The sequence below is a fragment of the Ochotona curzoniae genome, unplaced genomic scaffold, assembly GCF_017591425.1.
Source record: "Ochotona curzoniae isolate NIBS_2020 unplaced genomic scaffold, NIBS_Ocur_1.0 scaffold_3223, whole genome shotgun sequence".
Lineage (NCBI taxonomy): Eukaryota > Metazoa > Chordata > Mammalia > Lagomorpha > Ochotonidae > Ochotona > Ochotona curzoniae.
In genome coordinates, this window is record NW_024467108.1 from 91,476 (window position 1) to 115,585 (window position 24,110).

General features: G+C 51.2%; 4 protein-coding genes across 8 annotated transcripts; 3 read left to right on the forward strand and 1 right to left on the reverse strand.

Moving 5' to 3' along the window:
- The first annotated feature begins 175 nt into the window (after positions 1-175).
- On the forward strand, positions 176-7,188 carry TPP1 (tripeptidyl peptidase 1). 2 transcript variants are annotated; one of them, XM_040963988.1, is made up of 13 exons: positions 176-234; positions 355-426; positions 685-824; positions 1,975-2,125; positions 2,339-2,466; positions 2,615-2,793; positions 2,906-3,104; positions 3,266-3,454; positions 3,710-3,779; positions 4,597-4,717; positions 4,818-4,976; positions 5,110-5,235; positions 5,405-7,188. In XM_040963988.1, the coding sequence occupies exons 1-13, from the start codon at positions 191-193 to the stop codon at positions 5,543-5,545; spliced, it is 1,719 nt and encodes a 572-aa protein (XP_040819922.1). In that variant the 5' UTR covers positions 176-190; the 3' UTR covers positions 5,546-7,188. The 2 variants fall into 2 exon arrangements, with proteins under 2 accessions (XP_040819922.1, XP_040819923.1); XM_040963989.1 differs by lacking the exon at positions 1,975-2,125 and having other exon boundaries at positions 184-234; positions 685-787; positions 2,349-2,466.
- A 443-nt stretch (positions 7,189-7,631) lies between these two features.
- On the forward strand, positions 7,632-8,990 carry TAF10 (TATA-box binding protein associated factor 10). The gene is made up of 5 exons (XM_040963958.1): positions 7,632-7,877; positions 8,003-8,157; positions 8,381-8,445; positions 8,529-8,643; positions 8,824-8,990. Exons 1-5 carry the CDS (start codon positions 7,643-7,645, stop codon positions 8,911-8,913), a joined length of 660 nt encoding a protein of 219 aa, XP_040819892.1. The 5' UTR covers positions 7,632-7,642; the 3' UTR covers positions 8,914-8,990.
- On the reverse strand, positions 8,965-14,973 carry ILK (integrin linked kinase). Of its 4 annotated transcripts, none has more exons than XM_040963956.1 (13): positions 14,854-14,973; positions 14,314-14,448; positions 11,539-11,704; positions 11,286-11,381; positions 11,015-11,111; positions 10,842-10,925; positions 10,645-10,730; positions 10,409-10,518; positions 10,174-10,301; positions 9,965-10,086; positions 9,782-9,881; positions 9,540-9,670; positions 8,965-9,372 (listed from the first exon to the last, which is right to left on the reverse strand). In XM_040963956.1, exons 2-13 carry the CDS (start codon positions 14,400-14,402, stop codon positions 9,223-9,225), a joined length of 1,359 nt encoding a protein of 452 aa, XP_040819890.1. In that variant the 5' UTR covers positions 14,403-14,448; positions 14,854-14,973; the 3' UTR covers positions 8,965-9,222. The 4 variants fall into 4 exon arrangements, with proteins under 4 accessions (XP_040819890.1, XP_040819888.1, XP_040819889.1 ...); XM_040963954.1 differs by having other exon boundaries at positions 14,314-14,491; positions 14,854-14,903; XM_040963955.1 differs by having other exon boundaries at positions 14,314-14,685; positions 14,854-14,901.
- A 79-nt stretch (positions 14,974-15,052) lies between these two features.
- Positions 15,053-18,768, forward strand: RRP8 (ribosomal RNA processing 8). The gene is made up of 7 exons (XM_040963953.1): positions 15,053-15,262; positions 16,161-16,521; positions 16,716-17,166; positions 17,256-17,385; positions 17,495-17,601; positions 17,684-17,780; positions 17,987-18,768. Exons 1-7 carry the CDS (start codon positions 15,164-15,166, stop codon positions 18,104-18,106), a joined length of 1,365 nt encoding a protein of 454 aa, XP_040819887.1. The 5' UTR covers positions 15,053-15,163; the 3' UTR covers positions 18,107-18,768.
- The last annotated feature ends 5,342 nt before the right edge of the window (positions 18,769-24,110 follow it).

Genomic DNA, 24,110 nt, shown 5'->3' on the forward strand with positions numbered 1-24,110 from the left:
GCCAAATTCAAACAGTCGGTGGGAAGTCCTGGGTTTACAAAGTGCTCTCTGGCATGAAAGGGAGACTGAGAGGCAGCCCCGCCCTTTCCCAGCATTCAGGACAGCCCATGCGAGGGAGGAGCCAGCACCGTCAATAGTTACTAGGCAGGCTGGAAGTGCTCGTGTACAGAGAGCTCATGTGATCCATCACATGACAGCAGATCTGCAGAAAGGCGGAATGGGACTCCAAGGCTGGTGAGACATGACTGGGAGGGTCGGGAGAAGGGGAGACTATTGGAGGGATTACATACTGGACGTGGGAATACAATGATAATCCAGCTCATGAATGAAATCCACCTGCCCCCCACCTTGCAGCCTTCTAGGGCTCCTTGCCCTCATCATCACTGGCAAATGCAGTTACAGCCCGGAACCTGATCAGCAATGGACGTGAGTTTACTACTGATTCCCTTCCTTTCCAGTGCCCTGTTCTGTACCTCCCTGTCTTGGTTCTACCCTCCCTTGTCCCTGTACCAGAGGCTCAGCCCCAGGTTTCCAGATTTAGTCCCCTAAGGTGCACCTCCTGTGAACCATAGCCTCTTCTGCGATCTGACGCATGGTCTCAGCTGCCAATCCGGGACTCTCCAGGACCCATACTTTCCGTTCCCACCCTAACCAAAGCCATGTGTATAACCCCTGGCTTTGCAGGTTGCCCCCAGGCTGGGTGTCCCTGGGACGTGTGGACCCTGAGGAAGAGCTGAGTCTCACCTTTGCCTTGAGACAGCGGAACGTGGACAAGCTCTCGGAGCTGGTGCAGGCTGTGTCGGATCCTGGCTCTCCTCGCTACGGTGCCTGTTGGGACAGGGAGCAAGAAGTTGGAGGGACATAGGAGTGGGCTGGGCATGGGATGGTGCAAATCTCGCCAAGTCATGCTCTCTCTTGGTACCTATCAGGGAGGTAATATAAGGCAGATGAATAGCAGTTATTGTGATGGAAGAGTTTCTGTGTGAAGTAGAACTTAATTATTCAAAACTAACTCAGATCCCCCGCACAAAAAAAAAAAAAAAAAAATTCCACTGTGTTTCTCAGTCTAGAAACCAAAAACTAGATGTGGTTAAAAATACATGATTTGTGATCAGATCTGGACTGAAACTCTGACTCCATTACTTCCTGATTACCAGAAAATGGGGAAATAACACACAGTAACACATTAACCCCCACCTCAAATCTCTTCTTACAACCTGCTCTGTTCAGACACTAAAACTGCCAGATTTACTTCCTCCATAAGCTTTGTAGTAGTTTCCCTCTGGCAATCCCTCAATGCCACCAACTCAGTTGTTCATTCTTTCTCCTGGAGTATTGCCCAGCTCCCTCACTGGTCTTCATTCTCCATCCTTCTACCCCTCTGTACTCCCCATTCTGCTTTTTAGCAGTCTCTGCAAGGGTTAAACTGGATTGTATCCTTCCCTTGGCTAAAGCCCTTCATGGCAGGGTCAGCCTGTGAGAGAAAAGGGTGGAGGTAAGGGAGAGGGGGCAGTTTCAGATCTCCCAAGAGGTGAAAACTAGTTTGTATGGTTCTATGCAGGAAAAAGTGACTCACCACCATGTCAAGCTTAAAATCGAGAAATGGAAAAGTTTGAGATAAGCAAGATATTACCTTATAATTGACTCCAAGAAATCTGAAATTTAAAATGGAAGTTGAAGTCTGTTAACTTCTTCTCTCACCTACTCTACCTCCATGATCGTGGCAGTGCATACTGGAGTGCAGCATCTATAACTGACCAGCCTTTAGGATAAATCCATATTCTTGGCCATGACATTCCAAGCCTCTCCTGCGTTTGTTCTCTGCCCTCCAGATACAAGAATGCCTGTCCTGCTTTCTTTTATCCTGCTCCAGACTCTCTTGGAAGTTGTAATGATTCTTGGTTGGGGTCTAGAGAAGGCATCTTAGGAAAGCAAAGAATAAAGAAGAATAAAGATTCTTCTGAATCTCTGCAGGAAAATACTTAACCCTAGAGGAAGTCGCTGAGCTAATCCGGCCATCACCACTAACCCTCCACACTGTCCACAAGTGGCTGTTGGCAGCTGGAGCCCGGGAGTGTGATTCAGTGACCACACAGGACTTTCTCACTTGCTGGCTGAAAGTTCGGTGAGAGAGAATGATTGGCCATACAAAACACCAATCATCCCACAAGAGAGGGAGACTAACCACCTCAATGGGAGGGAGTTGGGAGCTTGCTCAGTGTACATGGGTGCTGCATAATGCTAGAGACGGTGATGGCTGACTGCCCCATGATGTTCAGGCACTCCTCTGCTCCATTTTGTGCTTTCTGACTCTTACTCTTTGATCTCTGACTTCCAGACAGGCAGAGCTGCTACTCTCTGGGGCTGAGTTCCATCGCTATGTGGGAGGCCCTGCAGCGACGCGTGTTGTAAGGTCCCCACATCCCTACCAGCTCCCTCAGGCCTTGGCTCCTCATGTGGACTTTGGTAAGCCCAGTGGGGTTGGTGGAGCTTGGGGAAGGCAGATACAGGAGATGGACAAGTTTAGGTGCTGTGTGGGCAAAGGATGGAACAAAGGTAAAGTGGGTGTTAAGGCCTATTGAGACATCCTTTTCAAGCCTGACCCCTTCCACAGTGGGGGGACTGCACCGCTTTCCCCCAATATCATCCCTGAGGCAACGCCCTGAGCCACAGGTGGCAGGCACTGTTGGCCTGCACCTGGGAGTGACCCCTTCAGTGATCCGTAAGCGATACAACTTGACTGCACAAGATGTGGGCTCCGGCACCACCAACAACAGCCAGGCCTGTGCCCAGGTGAGCAAAGAAAAAAGCCCCAAGAACCTGACAACCTCCCCAGGGTATCTACAGGGTCTTCCCTCCTGAGTTGCACTCTGATCTATCATCCATGCTGTGACTCTTCTCATAGTTTCTGGAGCAGTACTTCCATGACTCAGACCTGGCCGAGTTCATGCGCCTCTTTGGTAGCAACTTCCCACACCAATCATCAGTAGCCCGAGTGATCGGAAAACAGGGCCGGGGCCGAGCTGGGATTGAGGCCAGTCTGGATGTGGAATACCTGATGAGTGCTGGTGCAAACATCTCCACCTGGGTCTACAGTAGCCCTGGTACTGCCAAGGGGATCAGCTGGTGGGGGAGTGGGTAGGAGGATGTTTGTTGATCCCTGCTCCCTCAAATAAAGACCATGAGCTGGAGAAAGAGTCTTCAGTAGCTACTTGTGTGCCCATCACCCTCCCCATCCTCACCACCCCCACCAAAAACCTTCCAGGCCGTCATGAGGGACAGGAACCCTTTCTTCAATGGCTCCTGCTGCTTAGCAATGAGTCCACCCTGCCGCATGTGCATACCGTGAGCTATGGAGACGATGAGGACTCTCTCAGCAGTGCCTATATCCAACGGGTCAATACTGAGTTCATGAAAGCTGCTGCTCGGGGGATCACCCTACTTTTTGCCTCAGGTGACTTTCTGTCCTAAGTTTAGACTTCCCACTGCCTCACCCACCCTACTGAGAGCCATGGGTCCTTAGTGATCCTAGTGAGCTTGGTCTGACTCTTCATTTAAACTCGGTCTCTAAACAGAGACCACTGACTTGATCTCTACACTCTGATCTCCTGTAATAACAACTGACACCTGGATTTCCTTCCTAATGTCTAAATCTACACATCAAGCTCTGATCAACTAATATGAGTGCTAAACTTGTTCTCTCTCCTAGGTGACAGTGGGGCCGGCTGTTGGTCTGTCTCTGGAAGACACCAGTTCCGACCTAGCTTCCCTGCTTCCAGGTAAGCACCCGAAACCATCTGTTACCTGTAACCACAGGCCTCATCATGGAGTACATGACCTAGGACCACAGGTTTGACCAGACAGGTGCTCCTATAGCTTGGCCTCTAGTTTTACCTGCCCTGCTTGCTGTCTTTCCCTTCTTTTTCATTGATAATCCTATTTCCAACAGTCAGTCTTCAACTACTATTTATAGGTTTTTTCTATGTTAACTTATAAACCATACTTTTATGTGGAAACTCTAATACTTAAAGAAAGCAGATAGATAAAAGAAATAAATGAAGTTGGAAAGTAGTTGGGATGGGAATGAATGAAAATTAAAACATTCCCCTGTTGAGGGCCTGTCATAGATGTCTATGTGCTGCAGGTGGATGAGTTTGTGCAACACTTCATCAGACAGTACTCAATCTTCTGATACACGATGCATTTTCACTCTTGTATCTCCTTCTCCAAAAGCTTCTTATAACCCACTAAGGAGTCATGACTCTAGCTCTCAATATATGAGCTAGAGAGGTATACCTTTCTCCAAGGGACTGGGGTCTCAGGCTCCAAGTACCCTGGGTGGGGTATGGCTCCCAGTGTTCCCCTTCCTCAGTCCCAGACATTTTAGAAGACTTAGCAGGTTTTCAGTGGAGAAAATTGTGAACAGTAAGCTCAGGCCATGTCTTGATGGCTCAAAACCTCTTGCACTATATCATGCACATGTTTGCCCAAGCATCTACCCACTCCAGAAAGACCCACACTCTTCTCATCCATCCCCACACATCTTGAAGGTCCTCTGGGGTCACCTCCTATATGAATGCTGTCTTCTGTCCTCAGCCCCTATGTTACCACAGTGGGAGGCACATCTTTCCAGAATCCTTTCCTTGTCACCAATGAAATTGTTGATTACATCAGTGGTGGTGGCTTCAGCAATGTGTTTCCACGGCCTTCATATCAGGTATAAATGTGTGTGAATGGATGGGCCAGGGGAGAGCCTCAGTTTAGCAGGCAGCTGAGCAGGTTTCACGGCTCAATACTCATTCAGCAATGCCTTTCAGGAAGAAGCCGTAACCCAGTTCCTGAACACAAGTCCCCATCTGCCACCACAAAGTTACTTCAATGCCAGCGGCCGTGCCTACCCAGATGTAGCTGCACTTTCTGATGGCTACTGGGTGGTCAGCAACAGAGTGCCCATTCCGTGGGTATCTGGAACTTCGGTGAGAATCAGCCTAACTCCAAACCCTACCTCCTGAACTAGACTTTGCAGCCAGATCCTACCAAATACCCACGTCTCCCTCAGACTCAGATACTCTGAACTCCTGACCTATACTTGCACCCCCTCCTTCACAGGCCTCCACCCCAGTATTTGGAGGACTCCTATCCTTGGTAAATGAGCACAGACTCCTCAGTGGTCGTCCCCCTCTTGGCTTTCTCAACCCAAGGCTCTACCAGCAGCATGGGGCAGGACTGTTTGATGTGAGTATGAAACAGAAGGCTGTGGTATAATTAAGGGGAGTGCTAAGATGAACTTGGGGGAAGTTCTGGCAGTGTCCTAGCCTCTAGGATATGAATACAGGACAAGAAGGTACAGTGTGTGTTACTACTGCATCAGCACATGTGGATCTGATGCCCTTTTCTTCCCTAGGTAACCCATGGCTGCCATGAGTCCTGTTTGAATGAAGAAGTGGAGGGTCAAGGTTTCTGCTCTGGCCCTGGCTGGGATCCTGTAACAGGCTGGGGAACACCCAACTTTCCAGCTCTGCTGAAGACATTACTCAACCCTTGACCTGTCCTTGCCCTACAGCTGGTGGCTCAGTCTCTGACAGGGCCCTGGAGGAAATTCTGCCAAGCCCTCAAATGCTGGCTGCTTCTGTTCATCTCCCTAACCCTGAAATGCTGTGAGCTTGACTTGATTCCCAGCCATACTCCAACCCATCAACATACTCAGGTCTCCCTACTCTTGCCTCAAGTTCTCAATAAGACACTATAACCAGTGCTCTTGTGGCTGCCTCCTCTCTTCCCCTCTTTAACCAGGCCTTTCCCATGGGATCTCTACACTGACTGATACTGAGAAACAGCAGCTTTCCTGCTGCTTCGTCCACTGCACACTTGCCAATCTTTGCTTTCCATCGTGGTCAGCTTCTGCCCTGGCATCCAGGATTTAGCCTTTCTCTGACCATTCATCTCTCCTTCCTTCATGGGCTTCTCTTTTTCTGCTTCCTCTTAGAGTATCAGAGTTCTTCACCACTCCTTTTTAAATCTTTTCTTCATCTCACTTTACTCATAGTCCCATAGAACAAATCAGTGGCATGTACAGCCATCACTATTTCACTAAACGAGACTTTCCGTACAGTAGTAGTTAGATGCCTCAAATACAGGATGTGTGACACTCAATACTTATCTCCTACCATCTCAGTCCCAAACCAATTCATCTATTATTTGTCTCTGGTAAACTATATTCTGTGTCTTCCAACCGAGCCTAAAATCTGTGCCGTCCTGACACCTATTTCCTTCACTTGCCATCACAGTCAATCAACAACTCCATCTGATTTGCCTCTTAAAGCCAAAGTCTAAATCCAACTACAATTCCTTCCAGTTACACTTAAGTGTATTTGGAATTTAGCCATTCTCTCCATTCCCACTGCCACCATATTAGCTTTGACTATAGTCTCTCTCCTCAGAATTCTAGGAGGCCCTTACAAATACAGTGTCCAAGCTACCTACCCAATCTTGATCTGTCTTCTAGAGTAAAATGTAAAACTCTCCAGGCCAAAACCTTGATCAAAACCTTTCAGAGATTATGGGTAAAGTTCAGGCTTGGTTCACAAACCTTCCTCTGCTATTTGTTCCTGAAAACAAATAATTTTTCCTCCCATTTTTACAACCCCCTAAGGAACTCACTCTAGTTGAAGCCATTGTGTCCCGTTAATGCCACCCTTGATACAATGGCCTGGTTCATTTCCAGGATTCTTTCAAGACCACTCTAAAGTCATCCTCTTGTATGAAGGCTTTGATTATCCAAGGTTAACTGATTTTTGTGTGGCAGAAAGATCCTAGAGTTTTGGAAAAAAACTTTGTTGAGTTTTCCAACACAGAGAGCCTTGAGCAAGTGACTATCTCCTTGAACCTGTTTCCTGTCATCAATACCTGCCTTTCATAACAATCAGGGAATAATTCTGCGGAATAATGCCAGTGGAGCACTGGCAGCTGGAAGTAGGCGGCAGATGTTCCCCTTCTCCCTTGCACTGCAAACACTGTGCCTACCTCTAGCACTGTAACACCAACATGGTATTAAATTGCCAGTTTACCTCTCTTTCCAAGACCACTGGTGCCTAGAAGACTAGAGTCTTGCCCAACTCAATTTTATTTCCAGTCCCTGGCTCTGGAATCGGCAAATGCAAATTAAATAAACATTTGTTGAATAGAAAACTGCATGTTTTTCGCTCGACTTGATTTTCTTTCCAGAAGCTGAAACACCCTCTTCTCTATCTACTGGAGGCGGGGTGGGGAGAGGTAGCTTCCCTATTCATCTTAAAAGAAACTAGAGGGTACAGACTGACAGACTATCGCGTCAAGGGGTGCCGGGCCGACGAGCCCCGAATCAAGGACTTAGAACGTACGATGGAACGAAGAGTGCTCGACCCGCGTTAGACTCCTGCACCCATCGTGTGGAACCGACTGGGAGCGCCGCTGGAGGGACAGCAGCAGAATGGCGGCAGCCTCGCCGCGCGGGTTCGGCCTCAGCCCCGCAGCTCCGTCACGCAGTCAAGGGCGGGCAGTGGGCGGGGCCAGCGCCGTGGGCGGGGCGCGTGGCGTCACCCGGGCGTGCGTGCCCTGAGCGGAAGCGGAAGCGGCTCTGTTCGCCGCCTCTCCCACCAGCCCGATGAGCTGCAGCGGCTCCGGCGCGGACCCCGAGGCGGCGCCGGCCTCCGCCGCCGCCTCGGCCCCGGGCCCGGCGCCCCCGGTCTCGGCTCCCGCCGCGCTGCCCGCCAGCACAGCCGCGGAGAACAAGGCCAGCCCCGCGGGGACGGCGGGGGGCCCTGGGGCTGGAGCCGCGGCCGGGGGCGCGGGACCCGTGGCGGCGCGGGCCGGGGAGCCCACCGAACGGCGCGGGGCGGGTGAGGGCCGGGCCGGGTGAGGGGCAGCGCAGGGCAGGGCAGCGCTCGGACGGGGCTGCGAGGCGGAGCCGCCCGGGGTCCTGCGCCTGCCACCTGCGTGTCTCAGTGTGCTGCTTCTCCTCCAGCTCCGGTGTCGGCGGGCGGCGCGGCGCCCCCGGAGGGAGCCATGTCGAACGGGGTTTACGTGCTTCCGAGCGCGGCCAACGGAGAGGTGAAGCCTGTGGTGTCCAGCACGCCTCTGGTGGACTTCTTGATGCAGCTGGAGGACTATACGCCTACGGTGGGCTTCCCGCCCAAACGAGGCCAGCCGACCCTCAGCCTGGCCGACTTGCAGCCACACCCTACTCGCTTTCCAACGGCCTCGTCTTATATTTGCTTCCCTATATTTGCTCCTTTGATTTATCCCCTCTACCCAGCCAGATTGTGAGCTTCTTGGTAGCCAGGCCTATCCTGAACCATCGGGAGCAGGGCGAACGCTGACAGCTGTCTCGTTGATTTCCCAGATCCCAGACGCAGTGACTGGTTACTACTTGAACCGTGCTGGCTTTGAGGCCTCAGACCCACGCATGTGAGTAAACCCAGGGTAGGCTGGAGCTTTGAGGGATCCTGCGGGTTGTTGGCCATCTTCTTGTAACACTTTTTTCTCTCTAGAATCCGGCTCATCTCCCTAGCTGCCCAGAAATTCATCTCAGATATTGCCAACGATGCCCTACAGCACTGCAAAATGAAGGGCACAGCCTCTGGCAGCTCCCGGAGCAAGAGCAAGGTGTGAGGGGAAGCTCACCTGATCAGTAATTGCCCTCCCCAGCAGTGGAGGCTTGGCTAATCCCCAGTCCCCTGTGGGGAAGCCCTGTCCTAGGGGAGGTGTCAGGCGGCTCAGGCTCACCCACCTTGGGTGCCCGTCTGGCATTCCTGTGCTCAGCTGGTACTCTCCCTCTTCCCTCAGGACCGCAAGTACACTCTAACCATGGAGGACTTGACCCCTGCCCTCAGCGAGTATGGCATCAATGTGAAGAAGCCGCACTACTTCACCTGAGCCACATCACCTAAATGTACTTTTCTGTCCCCATGTCCCCACACCAGCCTGTTTTCATAATAAACTTTATTGTGACAGGCGGGGCTGATCCCTCCCACGCTGGGAGACACCGTGTGGCAAGTGACAAAGCTCTGAGCCCAGCCCCCTTTGGGGCCGCAGTGATAGGGATGGGGCCAGGGCATGGGCCCGTGGCTGGGATAGTACCATGACTGGAGGAAGGGGAGGCAGCCAGAGGCCCACTGCTTTGGGGAGTTGCACTCCCCCAACCATGTCCTGACACCTTGCAGTTTAGGCAAGGACCCTGTAGTTCTATTTGTCCTGCATCTTCTCCAGGATAGGCACAATCATGTCAAACTTGGGCCGCTTGGCAGGGTCCTCATTCATGCAGATCTTCATGAGCTTGCACACATGGGGGGAAATACCTGGTGGGATGGTTGGCCGAAGGCCTTCCAGTGCCACCTGTGAATACAAGGAAAAACTGAGCTGAGAATTGAGTCTATCAGGAAGAAGCCAGCCCTCGGTCAGTGTTCTGTATCTGAACCAATGTGGGTTAAGCTACAGTTATTGTCACCACACCCATCCCACCCCCTCTGTCCCAGCATAAGGGCAGGCAGTTCTGTTCTCACCTTCATTCCGATCTCCATATTGGAGAGGTCAGCAAAAGGCACCTCTCTTGTCACCAGTTCCCACAAAAGCACTGCAAAACTCCACATGTCTGCTGAGCGTCTGTTTGTATCTTCAGGCTTTTTCTGCAAAGCTGGGGAGACAGGGAGTGTTGGCTGCAGCTGCCAGTCTGACATGTCTCCGCCCTCTTCCACTGCTACTGAGCTGGTCATTGTCTACCTCCCAACTTGATACCCTCACCCACCTTCAGGGGCTACCCAGGCGGGTGCATACATGCGTCCAGGGCATTGGAAAGAGAACTTGACATCAGCCATGCTGATCCGGGCAGTCATGTCCTCATCAATCTGAAGAAAAGATAGTATGTGGAAGTGAGTCTAGTTAGGCAAAAAGCTGTCAGAACTGGCCCAGGGTGAATGTGTGGCCTTACCATTACACTGCGGCTGTTGAGTGCATGCCGTGGGATGAGGGGCTCTAGTGTGTGTAGGAATGCCATGCCCCTTGCCATGTCCAAAGCAAACTTCACAGCTTGGCTCTGGTCCACCACAAAATCTAAGGTGACGAAGGGACAAATGGTGTAGAGAGGCTCATGTACCATTCCTCACCCCCACCCCAGTAAAATTCAGCACCCCTACTCACTGGTGCCTTCATGTAGTACATTGTAGAGAGATCCATACGGCATCCAGTGCGTGATGAGGGTGGGGTGAGGAGCAGGTGGAGACTGGCAGGCTCCTAGCACTGGGAGAACATTGGGATGCGAGAAAATCCTGGGAGAGGGAGAGAGCCATCTGTGGCTGAGACCTAGGGAATACCCCTCTCAGTGGTATTCCAGGTTCCTTGGAACCAGTGGCTTCCAGTTTGGGCCTTGTCCCACCTGAGCCGAGGACATTCCTCATTGAAGTCCCTGCTCTTCCTTGTACTCCAGTCTCGAACCTTCAGCACCTTCACGACAATGTCATTACCCTGCCATCGGCCTTTCCACAACTGAAGGAGAGGTGGGGATTAGGCTTTAATTAAGGCCGCCCCTTCCTTACCTACCATCTGCAGGAGAACTTAAAAACAGGTGTAAAGCAGGTGACTGCAGGGGGATTAAGGAAGGGCAGAAATCACCTCTCCTGAGTGATTCTCATTGAGCTTTGCCACAAAGTTGAGCTGTTTGAAGTCAATGCCCGAGTGCTTGTTCAGGGTCCCGTTTCCTGAGAACGTGGACAGGTCAGGCAGCCAGCGGCAACACCCACCCAGCCGCAGGAGCCCAAGGTCATTCTGCATTACAACTTCTCCTCCCCCTCCCCCACAGCATGACTCACGGGGCCGAGTGCGGGTGGTCCCCTTCCAGAACGTGTCCTTGTATGGAATACGGTTCAGATTCTGGCCCATCTTCTCTGCTCGCTCTGAGGAAAGAAAAGCAGTCTTAGCTTAAGCTGGGGGAGGGGACGAGTGGGAGGGACAGAATGATAAAAGCTGGGGGTGGGAGGTGGACCTTGGAGAAGCTGTCTGAGGGGTGGCTTGGCTTTGTCCACAGGCATCTCTCCATACTTGTTGCATATGCTGACAAGGGCCCCGTTAGCTACCAGGTCCTGGAATGAGAAGGTTGTAATAAGGACCCTTGCTACTTCCCTGGCAGTCCCAGCCGACCATGAACACACATGTGCTATACACACCCCCTTGAGTATCACACAGTAGGACTAACAGGTTGAATTCCAGAATATTCTCAGGCTCAAAAGTTGCTTCTCACCAATCCCAGAACTCACCTCTGCCACTTGGTCTTGGCCCCAGAAGCAGGCATAGTGCAGGGGCACATTCCCATGCTCATTCACTGCGTTAATGTCAGCCTTGTACTGCAACAGCTGGGGGCCACAGCCAAAGAGAAAAGCAGTCAGTTCTAAATGAATTCCCCAGGCCAGCATGTGGGAAAGAGGAGCAGACACTTTGTACGACATGTTACAGTGCCTGTGGTGGACCTTAAGGCATGTATGGGATGTGGGTGACAGAGTTTGTACACACCTTCTGTACAATGTCACGATGTCCGTGACTGGCAGCCAGGTGCAGAGGGGTGTCATCCCCGCGATTCATCACATTGATCCGTGCCCCCCGCATGATCAGCATCTCAACCACAGCGGAGCGACCCTCTCGGCAGGCCCAGTGCAAGGGGGAGAAGCCATGGTCATCCCTTTGAGAAATGGACAATGGTAATTAAAGTCACATCCTGTACTCTCAAGGAAAGCTTACTTCTTAAGGACCTCAATTCTTGCTCAGCTCCCAAAGCTGTGCAGGTCAGCCCTTACCTTGACCTTCATAACTAACCTAGATACCCCATCAATTCTTATAGAATTCAGTTTTTCCCTGACCCTATTTGTTTTTTCTTCATCCCTTATGCAATGTCTGTTAGTCCTGTTTTTCACTGCATCTTGCACACATATCCTCCTACTATTGCATTTGCCACTGAATTGTAAAAGTTTGGTAAGGGACTGCTTTGCCTGGTAGACTGTCTTCTTGAGGGACTAATATCCGGTATCTACTGCATGTCAAGGGGGAAAAGCGGATCCCTTGGAAAAGGAAGGCCACACTCGGCGGAGAGAGCAAGCTTACTGTTTGACTATGGCACTGAACTCTAAAAATGGAAAGGAATTAAAATGGTGTTATGGAGGGGTCTATAGTGAAAAGGAGAAATGCTTTTGATTACTGATGAGGCAGATGACAAACCAACACGCAAAGCAAAATTCTATTCAGCAAACCCAGTTGTAGTGAGCAAATAAGAATGTCAGCTTTAGAATGAAAACTGTATCTGGCTTTTTTCTTATTCCAAAGACATGCATTTATAAAGAGAAGTGTATGAAGAAAACAACTGGGTGGGAGCTGGGCCTTCCAGACCGCCAGGGGCCATAAAAGGAAATTCCCTCCAGTCCAGACTGCGGATCCAAGGGGCGGGGCTAGGGGCGGTCTGTGGTCTGGGCAGGCAGCCGAGGAATGCTTCAGTGTAGCAGTCACTTCCCCTGGGGGGGCTATGGGCGGGACCCAGAACTCAGCAAGGGTCTGTGCATCCAGCTGCCCCCACAACCAAAGGGAGGCGTGTCTTTTAATCACTTCCTTCCACAGCCTGCCTTTGCTCACACAAAAATAGCAGTGCGCTTTCCCGTTGGTGGGCATCCCAGGAAGCAATTCTCGCTCTGCCTATTGGGCAGTTTCTCAGACCTTTAACTTGAGCCCGGAATTCACAGCCTCCAGCATCAGCCCCAAAGCAGGACAAAGGTGTGGGCACAGGTCTGCCAGCCATCCAGGAAAAGCTTCCAGCGTCTTACATCCTAGCCCTCAGGGTAGCGCCAGCACAGTTTCATTACGCCACCGTTTTGCTTTCCAGCATCAACGTCTTCCAAGCCAGCAGGCCCAATAGGGCGACTTTGCCTAGGCAGCACTATTTCAGCCTTGGAGAATTACATGGAGAAAATGGGCAGATGACTACAAATTACTCAGGAGCGATTTGTGTAGAGCCTAATGAGAATCAACTAAGATGAAAGATAATCCTCACCTCTGAAACTTAAGAACTAAACTCTCCAAACCTTAAAAAATGAGTAAATTTTTAAAAATAAAACTCCACTACCCTGAATCAGCACCACTGCTGCTTTACTAGCCCAGTCAACCTGAAAGAACTTGTCTGCAGACTCTGCAGATCCTCACCCCTTACTCACTTTGCAGCCAGTCACAGGTCTGATTGATTTGGGCACATCAGCACCCAGCACACAGGGTGTTAAGTATATCCCCTAGGTTAGACACTTGATGTAATCTCCTCTGAGATTATCAAACACTTCCTAATTATAAAGTCACTGGTTACCTTGACATACTCTACTGCTGACCACACCCCCTTTGCTAAAACATTCATCTAAGCTTTACTCAAACATTTTCTGTTTTCCCTTCAACTTCTGGTTGCTCCATTTCTGTCCTGCAGGCTTCTTATTCCTGACTTCAGGTTATCATCTGCTTGCTAATATCGCTCCAGTCTGTATCCAAAACAGACCCCCTTCCTGAACTCCAAATCTGCATGACATCCTGGTGTGTTGCCACCTTAACTTCTACATGTCTAGAGCAGAGCCGCTGCTCGTCCTTGGGTTATCAGCATCTCCATCGATCCATCCACCATCTCTCTAGATGCCCAAGCCAGAGCAGAACCACAGCCAACCCCTTTACCTTCCTGACTTTACACAGGTCTAAGATTCTCCATCCTAAAAGTTTCTGCAGTCTGATCACTCTTTCCCACCTGCCCCAGTCCCAGTACACAGGATGAGCAGGCGCCTGCATCCTGAGATGATATTTACCAAAGGTACAATCTTCTCAGACTACTGTACAGTGTTAAAACTTCACTCTCAGAATGAAACCCTAACTATGGACCGAAGATGCTTGCCTGATCTGACTGAGCCTGGCCTTATCTCTTGTCCTTCTCCACTTGTACCCAGAGCTTCAGCCCATGGGGATCTGTCCTCCAGCTCCTTTCCTGGCACCCACTGCCTCCCAGCCTATTTGCCATGCTGTGTGCTGAGGCTCCGCAGCCTCTGCCTGCAAAACTTAATAATCAAGATTTAACTCCAACACCACTCCCTTCGTGCAGACCCTCTGCCTTCCCTCCCCTGCCCTGTACATGACGCGGGACAGCAAGCTCCCGCACCCACCAGACGTGAACGTGTACATCACGGGGCACGGTAAGCTCCCGCACCCAGCAGACGTGAGCGTGGCACGCAGTGCAGAGATCCCCAAGCCACCTCTCACCCACCGGCGGCTTCAGCTCACCCCTGGTTGAGGTCGTTCTCGGTGTTGTCCAGCCACAAGCGAACAGCAACCGCGTTGCCCTCCCGGCACTGGGTGAAAATGTCGTCCATAGCAGCGTCCCGGTGATGAGTCCCCGGAATTGGGCAAGCCTGGGGACTGTGGGGACCCAGGCAAGGGGATGAGCCTCAATCCCTGTCCCCTAAAGGAGAGGAGTGTGAGGGGTCGGGGTGGGGGCTGGGCGCAGCGTCTCTGGCTAGGGGGTAGTTCTGCGATGGATCCAGGCAGTGGGATCAGCTCCCTGCGAGAGGCAAAGGTGGGTCCGGACCCGACAGCGGTAGTAAAGCAGCTGCAAAGCGGATGTCACGGAGCAGGCACCGAAATCTACGAACGGGGCTGGGGGAAGGGGAAGTACAAGTTCCAGGTATCCCGGGAGGAGGAATGGGGGGGGGGTCCTCCTCGGGGATCGCCCCCGTTCCCTCTCAGAACTCGGGCAGTGGGCGGTGAAGGGCTAGCTGGGCCTCACTCTGGGCAGGGGCCGCGGGTCCTCCCGCACTCACTCACCGGGACTCGGGCTGGAGGCGCCTTCTCCGGGGAACTCCCGTCCGGCCGCGCCCGCTGACCGACCCCGCCCCGCCGCTGGCCCTCTCGGCCCCGCGCGGGCCTCCCGCCTCCCTTCCGACCGCCTCCCGGCCCTTCTAGCCGGCGCGCGTCTAAACTCGATGGTGTCTGCGCGGCGCCGGCCGTTCTAGCCTCTCTGAGCTTTCACTCTTTGGTTTCCGGGGCCCGTCGGACCTGCACGCTCTCGCTCCCGGATCCGCGCTTTTCACGTGGAGAGCAGCGTGGGCTTCCGGACCCTGCCCGCGCGGCACGCATGTTCGAGGAGCCCGAGTGGGCCGAGGCGGCCCCCGCAGCCACAGGCCTCAGGCCCGTGATCTCCCGGCCACGGGCCCAGGCACCGTCGCAGATCAAGGTGAGTGGGTCTGCAGGGAGGTGGGAGCTGGGTGCGCCTGGCAGCATGTAAGATCTTGGCCGTTCCAAAAGAAAACGACGTTGGAGTGGCGAGGAGGTGAATAGAAGCAGGTGAATTGAACGGGGGTCAAACAAGTGTCGGTGGGAGCACACGGAGCCATCGAGAAGGGAGGTTGTTGAAAAGGCACACAGAACCAAGTTTTGTGTGTATTGAGGATGGAGGGAAGTCGGTTAAGTGTTTTCCGCAGTTATTTCTTCAGGTTTGCTTTAAGTGGTTACTGATGGCAGTGGGGGAAACTGAGAACTTTCCAGATACTTGTTGAGCCTGGGGCCATCCAGCCGGGCTTCAACCCATGGTCAGCCCCTGCAGGGAACCCGAGGGCTGCCTTACTTCCTCAGGCCGTTCCAACCCTGCTGTCAGTTTCCAGCGTGGACTGGGCTTTGCTTTGCCTTGACCAGCCCACAGCCCCGGCCCAGCGTCCTGCCTTTCTGCAACCCCGCCCACCTGTTCTCTACAGTACAGCTGGAGATAGGTGATGGCCACGTGTGTTACCTCCCGGGTTCAGAAGTCTCCCTGGTTCTTACAGAAGCCAGTCGGTTAGATTCCTGGTTCCAGGTGCTGGTCTCTGGCTTTGGTCTCCTTACTCCCTCTGCCAGACTGGCTCTCTTCCCACATTTGCACACATGCTGAAGAAGGGTGGTGCTTGTGTGGGTGGTACCTTTGCCCCTTAGACCTCCACAGCTTGGGGTGCCCACTTGGAAGTGCTGGGTCTGGCTGGCCTCATGATGGGGTACTCAGGCCTCTGCCAGCATCCAAAGCGTGTCTCCCTGTTGCTAGTCTTGTTCTCAGGGTTCCATCCACTCTCCTTGCCCCTCTCTCTTCCCTTGTTTCCCTGCAGGGTTCCAGGCGCCGCCAGCTCCTGGCCACCTTGCATGCCTTGGAGGCAGCATCTCTTCCCCGGCAACCCGCTAGCCTACCTGACAGTGAGTCTGAAGAGGAGCAGGAGGTGAGGAAGAAGAAGAAGAAGCAAGCTAAGAGGGCTTCCTTGGCCAGTGCCTCTGTCCAAGTAGGGGAGAAAAGGAACAAATGTCAGAAACGTGGTCCTCCTTCCAGCAACTCTGAGGAAGGGGAAGCGGAAAGAAAGAAAAAGTTCTGCACACAGGGTTTTCTTGGCAATGACTTGACAGAAGGACGGAAAAAATGCCAGAAAGCAGCGCCCGGGAACACAGCCCGGCCTCTGACCAATGGTGTCCAAACAGGTAGCATTGACGTGTATGGGTGGGGTGTGGGAGGTCAGCTTGTTCTCCACGCTACCATTAGGGGTGGGGCTGGTAGTAAGAAGTACTGCAGCCAGTCCTTGGTCTTGTTTGTCTCAAAGACAGGAGCTGGGATCATTACCATGGTTCTGAATTTAGGGAATCTTGTCCCAAATATACCATCTCCTTCCCTGCAGATCCCCAAATCCAGAAGAGTAGTGCTGCAGATGAGCCCCCCACGCCAAGCCCTGGCTCCTCCTCCGCTAAACCCCCTCAGACCTTGACCCGGAAGCAATGGCGGAACCGGCAGAAGAACAAGCGGAGGCACAAGAACAAGTTCCGGCCGGCTCAGGCTCCAGACCAAGTTGCAGCTGAGGCCCCGGCAGAAACAGAGGTACCTTCTGCTCCCAAGCCAGGAGGCCAGGAGGCTCGGGCCGAGGCTCTAAGAGCGCGCATGGCACAGCGGCTGGATGGGGCCCGATTTCGCTACCTCAATGAGCAGCTCTACTCCAAGCCCAGCAGTGCAGCACAGCGCCTCTTCCAGGAAGACCCTGAGGCTTTCCTCCTCTACCACCGTGGCTTCCAGAGCCAAGTGAAGAAGTGGCCACTGCATCCAGTAGACCGCATTGCCAGGGATCTTCGCCATCGGTGAATGGGGGTGGGGCACTGTGAGAGCTGTGTGGGTCAGTCCTAGGCTTACCCCAGCCCGGTAGCTGACCCCTGCCTTCTGCTCTCAGGCCTGCGTCCCTAGTGGTGGCGGACTTTGGCTGTGGGGATTGCAGACTGGCTTCAAGTATCCGGAACACTGTGCACTGCTTTGACCTGGCCTCTCTGGACCCCAGGGTCACTGTGTGTGACATGGCGCAGGTAAACCCCTCTGTGGAGCCAGCTCTTGCTGCAGGCCCAGCCCCCATATGCTCATGTAGTCCTGTGTGCTGGCTATCGCCTCCCAACACACCATGCTCACTCTCCACAGGTACCTCTGCAGGATGAGTCTGTGGATGTCGCCGTATTTTGCCTGTCGCTGATGGGAACCAATATCAGGGACTTCCTAGAAGAGGCAAATCGAGTGCTAAAGCCAGGGTAGGAGCGCCCAGGACACAGATGCGTGTATATGTGTGCGTGTGAGAGTCTGTGTGTTAAACGTAGAACTCTCTCTTCTCAGGGGTCTCCTGAAAGTGGCCGAGGTCAGCAGCCGCTTTGAGGATGTCCGGGGCTTCTTGGGGGCTGTGAGCAAACTGGGCTTCAAGGTCATCTCCAAGGTGAGAGGTCTAAGAGGTCTGTTAGTATCTTCTGTGATACCCTCCTCAAGGAGACCATGGGCACAGGGCAGACGTGTGCTCCCTGGGGACACACTTCATGGTGGAGCCCTGGGAAGCTTTCCGAGCACAGCTAGGGCTGTGGTGGGAGGTTTTCTGGGGATTTGAGGTCAGGATTTGGAGTTCATTGTGTCTTCTCTACCCCCTAGGACCTGACCAACAGCCACTTCTTCTTGTTTGATTTTCATAAAACCGGGCCTCCTCGGGTAGGACGCAAGGCTCAACTCTCAGGCCTGAAGCTTCAGCCGTGTCTCTACAAGCGGAGGTGATGAGGACACCTGTTAGAAGGAGCAGCAGGTGCATAACTGTGAAGACTGTATGCAGCAAGGTGGTGAGCCAGGACCGGGACTGTGCTCACTCTGGCCTGAGAGCAGAGCGGGATGGCAACCCTGGCTTAGCTCAGCTCTAGAGAAGGCTTCTTCACTACAGAAGCACAAGGTGACTTTGGCTAGCTAAAGAGTAAGGAGTTTATTGTGAGAACCCGGAGCTGCCCTGGGATCAGGGATCACCTCAGGTGTCATGAAAACTGGATGGTTTGGAAATCAGGAGTTTCTGGGTCTTACTCCCTTCCCATCTCTTGGAAGTCAGGTTGCTTTCTGTGCTTTCTGTTTCTGGCTGTTCAGGCCTCAGGCCAGAGACAGGCAGCTCCCATTTCTAGGCAATTTTAATCCTGGCTCGCAATCAGAGCTGGAAATCATTTAGTCCCTGAATATCTCATTCTTCACTTGGAAAATGGCAAAGTTCCTGTCTTAAAACACTGTGTGGGTTCACCGAGGATATCTATGGCCAGGGCTGGAGACAGAGGAGGTGCTCAATAAACTGGCTATGGCCGTTTTGTATTATAATCCTTGTTTTTCTTTAACGATCTTCCCCTAGCTAGGTTGCAGGTTGAAGTGTAAAAAATAGATTTGTTGCTTAGTCAAGATTCTAAGGAATCAAAAGGAACAGGTTTCTTACCTAGAGACTTTTTTTAAAGACACAGAGATCTTCCATCCTTTGGTTCACTCTTTTTTTTTTTTTTTAATCGAAAGACAGATCTACAGAGAGAGGGAGGTACACAGAAAAAGATCTTCTGTCTCCATCTGCTGGTTCACTCCCCAAACAGCTGCAACTGAGCTGATCAGGAGCCAGGAGCTTCTTCAGGTCTCTCAAGTGGGTGCAGGGTCCGAAGGCTTTGGGCCGTCATCCTTGACTGCTTTTCTAGGCCACAGGCAAGGAGCTAGATGGGAAACAGGGCCGCCGGGATTAGAACTGGTGCCCATATGGGATCTCAGTGTGTTCAAGACAAGGATTTTAGCTACCAGACTACCACCCTAGTTCACTCTTAAAATGCCTGCGAAAGGTATAATATGTCCACGCTGAAGCCAGTGCCCCAAAACTCGATGCAGATCTCTGAAGTAAGTGGTAAGGTCCCAAATCCTTGGGCTATCTCTTGCTGCCTCCCAGGTTGCACAATAGCAGGCAGCTGAAACCAGAAGCAAACTTGAGACCCAAACTTAGGCATTCTTAGAGATTTAAGAGACTTAGAGACTTAGTCTAAGAAAAAAAGCCTGGTGCTGAGGAAGGTAAGCTGGGATGGTAGAGTCTGGGCTTCCGCTAGGAGGCATCTGCCATAGTCCTACATGCAAAGATACAACCTCTTTCACCTGTTTCCACTAACAAGACCTGGGAGTGCCTACTGAGAAGATAAATATTCCAGACAGTTGAATGTCTTCAAAAAGGGAAACAAGTTTTGAAACAGATGAGGCTGGAAGGCATGTTTGGAAGTGGAATTGTGAACCATTCAGCAGGCACTGCATGGTACTTGTATTAACTTTTTTACACAAACCCAAGACACCGGGCACAGCAAGTGAGCCACATGAGAGGCCTTTATTCCAGTGAGGGAGGCAGCGTGGGGCAGGGAGAAGGTGAGAACAGAGCAGAGAGAGAACAAAGGGGAGAGCATCTTTTCTGGCCTCTTAGGTAAGTGGGCCTTCAGGGATTGAGAGCTACGAGGTTTACAGTAGTGTTGGGCAACCAGGTATAGAAGGATATGGATGGAGACCTAGGGGATTTAAGCAACACTGCGGAAGCAGGCATTCAAGGTGAGTCCAGGATTTGGGGTCACTTTTGGAGTTACTCTTTACAACCTGAATATGTGTAGTTCTTAATACTCATCTTGTTGGCAAAGTTTACTTGGCTTGCCAAGCAACCTGGAAGTAACTACATGAAAAGTGCCACTTCAGCATGTAAATATTGTATTTGTTTGGGATATTTGATTAACCTGCTCAAACCATCTTTGAATTCCCAGAGCTTGTTACTTGGGATAAAGCTAGTGGTTTTTTTTTAATTTTTTTTCTGGAAAGGTAAATGTACAGAGAGAAGGAGAGACAGAAAGATCTGCTATCCACTGGCTCAATCCCCAAATGGCTGCAGCAGCCAGAGCTGAGTTGATCCGAAAGCAGGAACCAGGAGCTTCTTTTGAGTCTCCCACATGGATGCAGGGTTCTAAGGCTTTGAGCCATCCTCTACTGCTTTCCTAAGCCATAGGCAGGGAGCTAGAAGGGAAGTGGAGCAGCCAGAACACGAACTGGGACCTGAAAAGGAGGATTAGCCAGCTAAGCCATTGGGCTAGGCCCAAGCTAGTGTGTTTTTGACTGAGGCAGGTAGAGATTAGAAATAACATGGTCCGACTGAGAGGGAGATCTCTGGTGCTGTAGATCACTGGTTTACGGATTTTGTTGTGCAGCAGGTTCTGCTGCCTCCATCAATACCAAGATCCCGTATGAGTACTGGTTCGAGTCCTGCTGCTCCATCTTCAATTCAGCTTCCTGTTGATATGCCTAGAAAGCAAGATGGCCCAATGTTTGGACCTGTACCACCTGCCTAGGAGGCTGAGATGAAGCTCCTAGCTCCTGACTTCAGCCTGGCTCGGCCTGGTTATTTCCGGGGAGATGGGGATGCTTGGGAGGTTAAAAAACAGATGAAAGATCTCACTCATCTGTTTCTTCCTCTCTGTAACTCTACCTTTCAACTCAGTAATTAAATCTTTAAAAAGCTAAAAAAACCAACACACACAAATGCAGGTTGAGGGCATAACGTGGGGGCCTTATGGACCAGTGTTAATGGCAAAAGTGGTCAGACAGAAGAACTTCATAAGGCAAAATTGGTGTCAGCCTTGAACAGAACTGGAGGGAAGGGGGAGGAACCAGAAGATATGCAAAGGGAGGAGCAGATGGGGTAGCAAGAATTTCAAGAACAGAGAGATATACCCCCATCTACTGGAAAGAGCTTGTGGAATGTGACATGAGGCTGGGAAGTAAAGCTGGTGGCCAGGCAACTCACAGCAAATGCCCTGACGATGTCTGCAGATTGCTAGGATTCACAGGCTCACTGGCAGGCAAGCCACAAAGTCCAAGCAATGGCTTACAGCAGAGTCAGGCTGCAGGACACACATCACCTCTTAGAGTTCCATATTCGTGTTCTTTTCCGAAGGTTAGTTGTATTCCCAGATCCTGATTACTTTTGTTTGACCCCAGCAGGACAGCTGGTGTCTCCCTCTTTTCCTTTCCTATCATACTCACAATTTATGTTCTCCCTTGAGCTTTTTTTGCTCAACCATGTGATTAAAAACATTCTGCGTATCTGACTCAGGTTCCAGGCTCTCCATGCCTTGGCCTAGCCCTCATTACAGGCGCCCATCAGTTCCTTTAACTCTGAAAGCAGGACTCTTGTAGCCTCCCTGCTCCATCATCAGTTTCAGAACAATCTCTTGTTCAAATCTGTGCCTGAGCTTCAGAGTCTCCTGTTGAAACTAAAGAGAGAAATAAGAGTGTACCTGCTGTTTAGGGAACACTGAGCGCTTGTGTAGATGGGAGGAGGAGTGACAACAGCAGAAGGTAAGTGGGAGCTAGGGAGGTGGTGAAAGGCAGTGGCTGTCAAACTTCAGAGTACATTAGAATCACCAGGAAGGCTTGTCCTACTGCAGGTTGCTGAATCTTTCCCAGTTTCGGATTCATTGAAGTGGAACCCCAGCCTTTCTTCTCTCATTGTTTTGATTTTTCTCGGGGATGCAGGAAGTCAGTCAGTTCAGAATGAAAGTGGAGGAGGGAGGAAAGGTGTTTGAAGAATGCATATCATTTCTTGGAGAGCGAAAGAAGGAATGGATGACCTAGGGAAATGCTTTGTGATTGTTGGCAGCATTAACAGCACACTTGAGGTCCCAGGTCATAAAGTAAAGAGGATAGGAAGGGAGGAGACTGGTGCAGATTGCTTTGTAGAGTCCCTTGCTCTGAGAAAGTGGACAGCATGGTTGTCAGAACTCAATTCCTTTGGAGCAAGGGGGCAGGTTTCTACTCTCAGGTGTAATTGGGGACTCCCCTGGGTCATGAGGTGTTTGTTCCCACAGCTGAGGAGTGATGAGCCTGGAGTCTGACCCATGTTCTGGAAACAGAAGGCATGCAAAGGCTTGTTGGCATATTGGTAGGACCAGGGAAGGGCTGCTGCTTCTGCATTCTCCGAATTTGCGCCAGTAAGCAATGCAGTGCATGAGTGGATCCACTGCAGTCCTTGCAGGAGATGGCCAAGTGTGGGATGTTCTTCTGTAAGAAATTTGGAAAAAGCAAGGAGACCTCAGGCTATAGAAACTAGGAGTGTGCCACCAAGAACATAGCTGTATCCACCAGGGTTAAGGGGGACCCCTCTTTTATCTCTGCCACTTTGGTATGGCACAGAACAGCACAGTCAAGAGGGACTGTTTTATGCCAGTTTCTTCCTCAGCACTTGGGCCTACGGCAGTCAGCAGCAGTTAGGTGGAGAAGAGGTGTGGAAAGTGGGACGGTGTACAGATGGTTCATTTTGCAACACAGTCTCTTGAGAAGGTAGAACTAGGAGGAAAGATTTAAAGCTCCTACAGATGCTGCTTATTACACAGGGTTAGGCATTTTAATTACGTAATTGGGAGTGCGTCTGTACCGTAAACTATCGGCTGAGAAGGTTACAGACTTGCTGCAGTTTTTCTCTCCAGCAGGGAAAGAATATTCCCATGAAGAGGAGAGTTTACAGGGCTGGTAGGAGACAAGGACAAAGTTGCATTTGGATAGCCAACTATGCTTCCTCTTGTCATCACCACTTTTTGAGGTCTCCAGACAGGCCCTTCCTGCTTCTGCAGTTGTTAGCCTATTCCAACTTTTGTTCTTGTAACATTGTCCTAAGGGAACACAGCTCCAAAAGAAACAACTTGATCTTGGCAGAGGCGCAGCTCCGCTCCACTCAACCAGATGCACAAAGCTCTCTGTAGTTTTTCACCTACAAAGACCAGTAATTAGAGCATTTTATTCCCGGGTCTAGTGTTACTTCTTTCTCCCCAGGTGACTTCGCAAATCAGCCACCTGGTTCTAGGCTATTTGACTAGGATTTACCTTTTTTTTTTTTTTTTAAGATTTTTGTATTATTTTTTAAAAGAGTTACTGGGGTGTGGGCAGTGGGACAGAAAGAGCTTCTATGTGCTGATTCACTCTCCAATTGGCCACAACATCCAGGGTTCAGCCAGGCTGGAGCTAGGAGCTTCATCCACATCTCCCACATGAACGGCAGGGACCCAAGCCCTTAGGTCATCTTCTATTGCTTTTTGCAGGCCGTTCCCAAGGAGCTGGATCAGAAATCGGCAGCTGGTACTAAAGGTATTCCAGCCTTCTTCCATTCAGGATACCAGTGTCCCAGGAAGTGGCTTTACCCACTATGCCTTAACACTGGCCCCCAGAAATTATCTAATTAAAGCAGTCCGTTTTCCAGGCTGCCAAGTCATTTTTTTAAAATGTAAATTAGATTATGCACTTCTCTCTGTGAAACCCATCAATGGATTCTCATTATTCTGAGAACAAAAGACCAACTGCTTCCCAGGCCCTGTGTGATCTTGGCCCAGCTTCTCCAACTACGTCTTAACCCACTCCTCGCCTCCCACTGGACTGTAGCCACACAGACTTTCTATTCATTCCTCAAGTATTCCAAATTGTTTCTACCTCAGGGACTTTACATGTGCTACTCCATCTTTCCAGAATACTGTTTCCAATGAGCATGTTTTCATCTGTCAGATCCTCATACCAGTGTCATCTTTTGTTCAATTGAAGGAACCGACTGGATGCTCACCAGAATGTCCTCATTCTGAACACACAGTTGAATACTTAGCCAGCTCCATGCATCCTGGCAGGGCTGTGATTATTTCTAGCCCAAAGAAAGTGGGAAGTGATGTTTTGATACTAGACCATGGCAGTTAAAAGTTAGATGAGCCTTTCC

What these genes read in the sequence shown, in the direction of transcription:
- RRP8 (XM_040963953.1), top strand. Translation starts at nt 15,164, where the DNA reads ATGTTCGAGGAGCCCGAGTGGGCCGAGGCGGCCCCCGCAGCCACAGGC. An exon ending in AGGCACCGTCGCAGATCAAG is followed by an intron (nt 15,263 to 16,160) that starts GTGAGTGGGTCT and finishes GTTTCCCTGCAG; the next exon opens with GGTTCCAGGCGCCGCCAGCT. An exon ending in GACCAATGGTGTCCAAACAG is followed by an intron (nt 16,522 to 16,715) that starts GTAGCATTGACG and finishes CCTTCCCTGCAG; the next exon opens with ATCCCCAAATCCAGAAGAGT.
- TAF10 (XM_040963958.1), top strand. Translation starts at nt 7,643, where the DNA reads ATGAGCTGCAGCGGCTCCGGCGCGGACCCCGAGGCGGCGCCGGCCTCC. An exon ending in CACCGAACGGCGCGGGGCGG is followed by an intron (nt 7,878 to 8,002) that starts GTGAGGGCCGGG and finishes CTTCTCCTCCAG; the next exon opens with CTCCGGTGTCGGCGGGCGGC. An exon ending in TGGAGGACTATACGCCTACG is followed by an intron (nt 8,158 to 8,380) that starts GTGGGCTTCCCG and finishes TTGATTTCCCAG; the next exon opens with ATCCCAGACGCAGTGACTGG.
- TPP1 (XM_040963988.1), top strand. Translation starts at nt 191, where the DNA reads ATGACAGCAGATCTGCAGAAAGGCGGAATGGGACTCCAAGGCTG. An exon ending in ACAGCCAGGCCTGTGCCCAG is followed by an intron (nt 2,794 to 2,905) that starts GTGAGCAAAGAA and finishes CTCTTCTCATAG; the next exon opens with TTTCTGGAGCAGTACTTCCA. An exon ending in ATGGGGCAGGACTGTTTGAT is followed by an intron (nt 5,236 to 5,404) that starts GTGAGTATGAAA and finishes TTTCTTCCCTAG; the next exon opens with GTAACCCATGGCTGCCATGA.
- ILK (XM_040963956.1), bottom strand. Translation starts at nt 14,402, where the DNA reads ATGGACGACATTTTCACCCAGTGCCGGGAGGGCAACGCGGTTGCTGTT. An exon ending in ATGAGAATCACTCAGGAGAG is followed by an intron (nt 10,519 to 10,644) that starts GTGATTTCTGCC and finishes CCTCTCCTTCAG; the next exon opens with TTGTGGAAAGGCCGATGGCA. An exon ending in TGTACTACATGAAGGCACCA is followed by an intron (nt 10,087 to 10,173) that starts GTGAGTAGGGGT and finishes TCGTCACCTTAG; the next exon opens with ATTTTGTGGTGGACCAGAGC.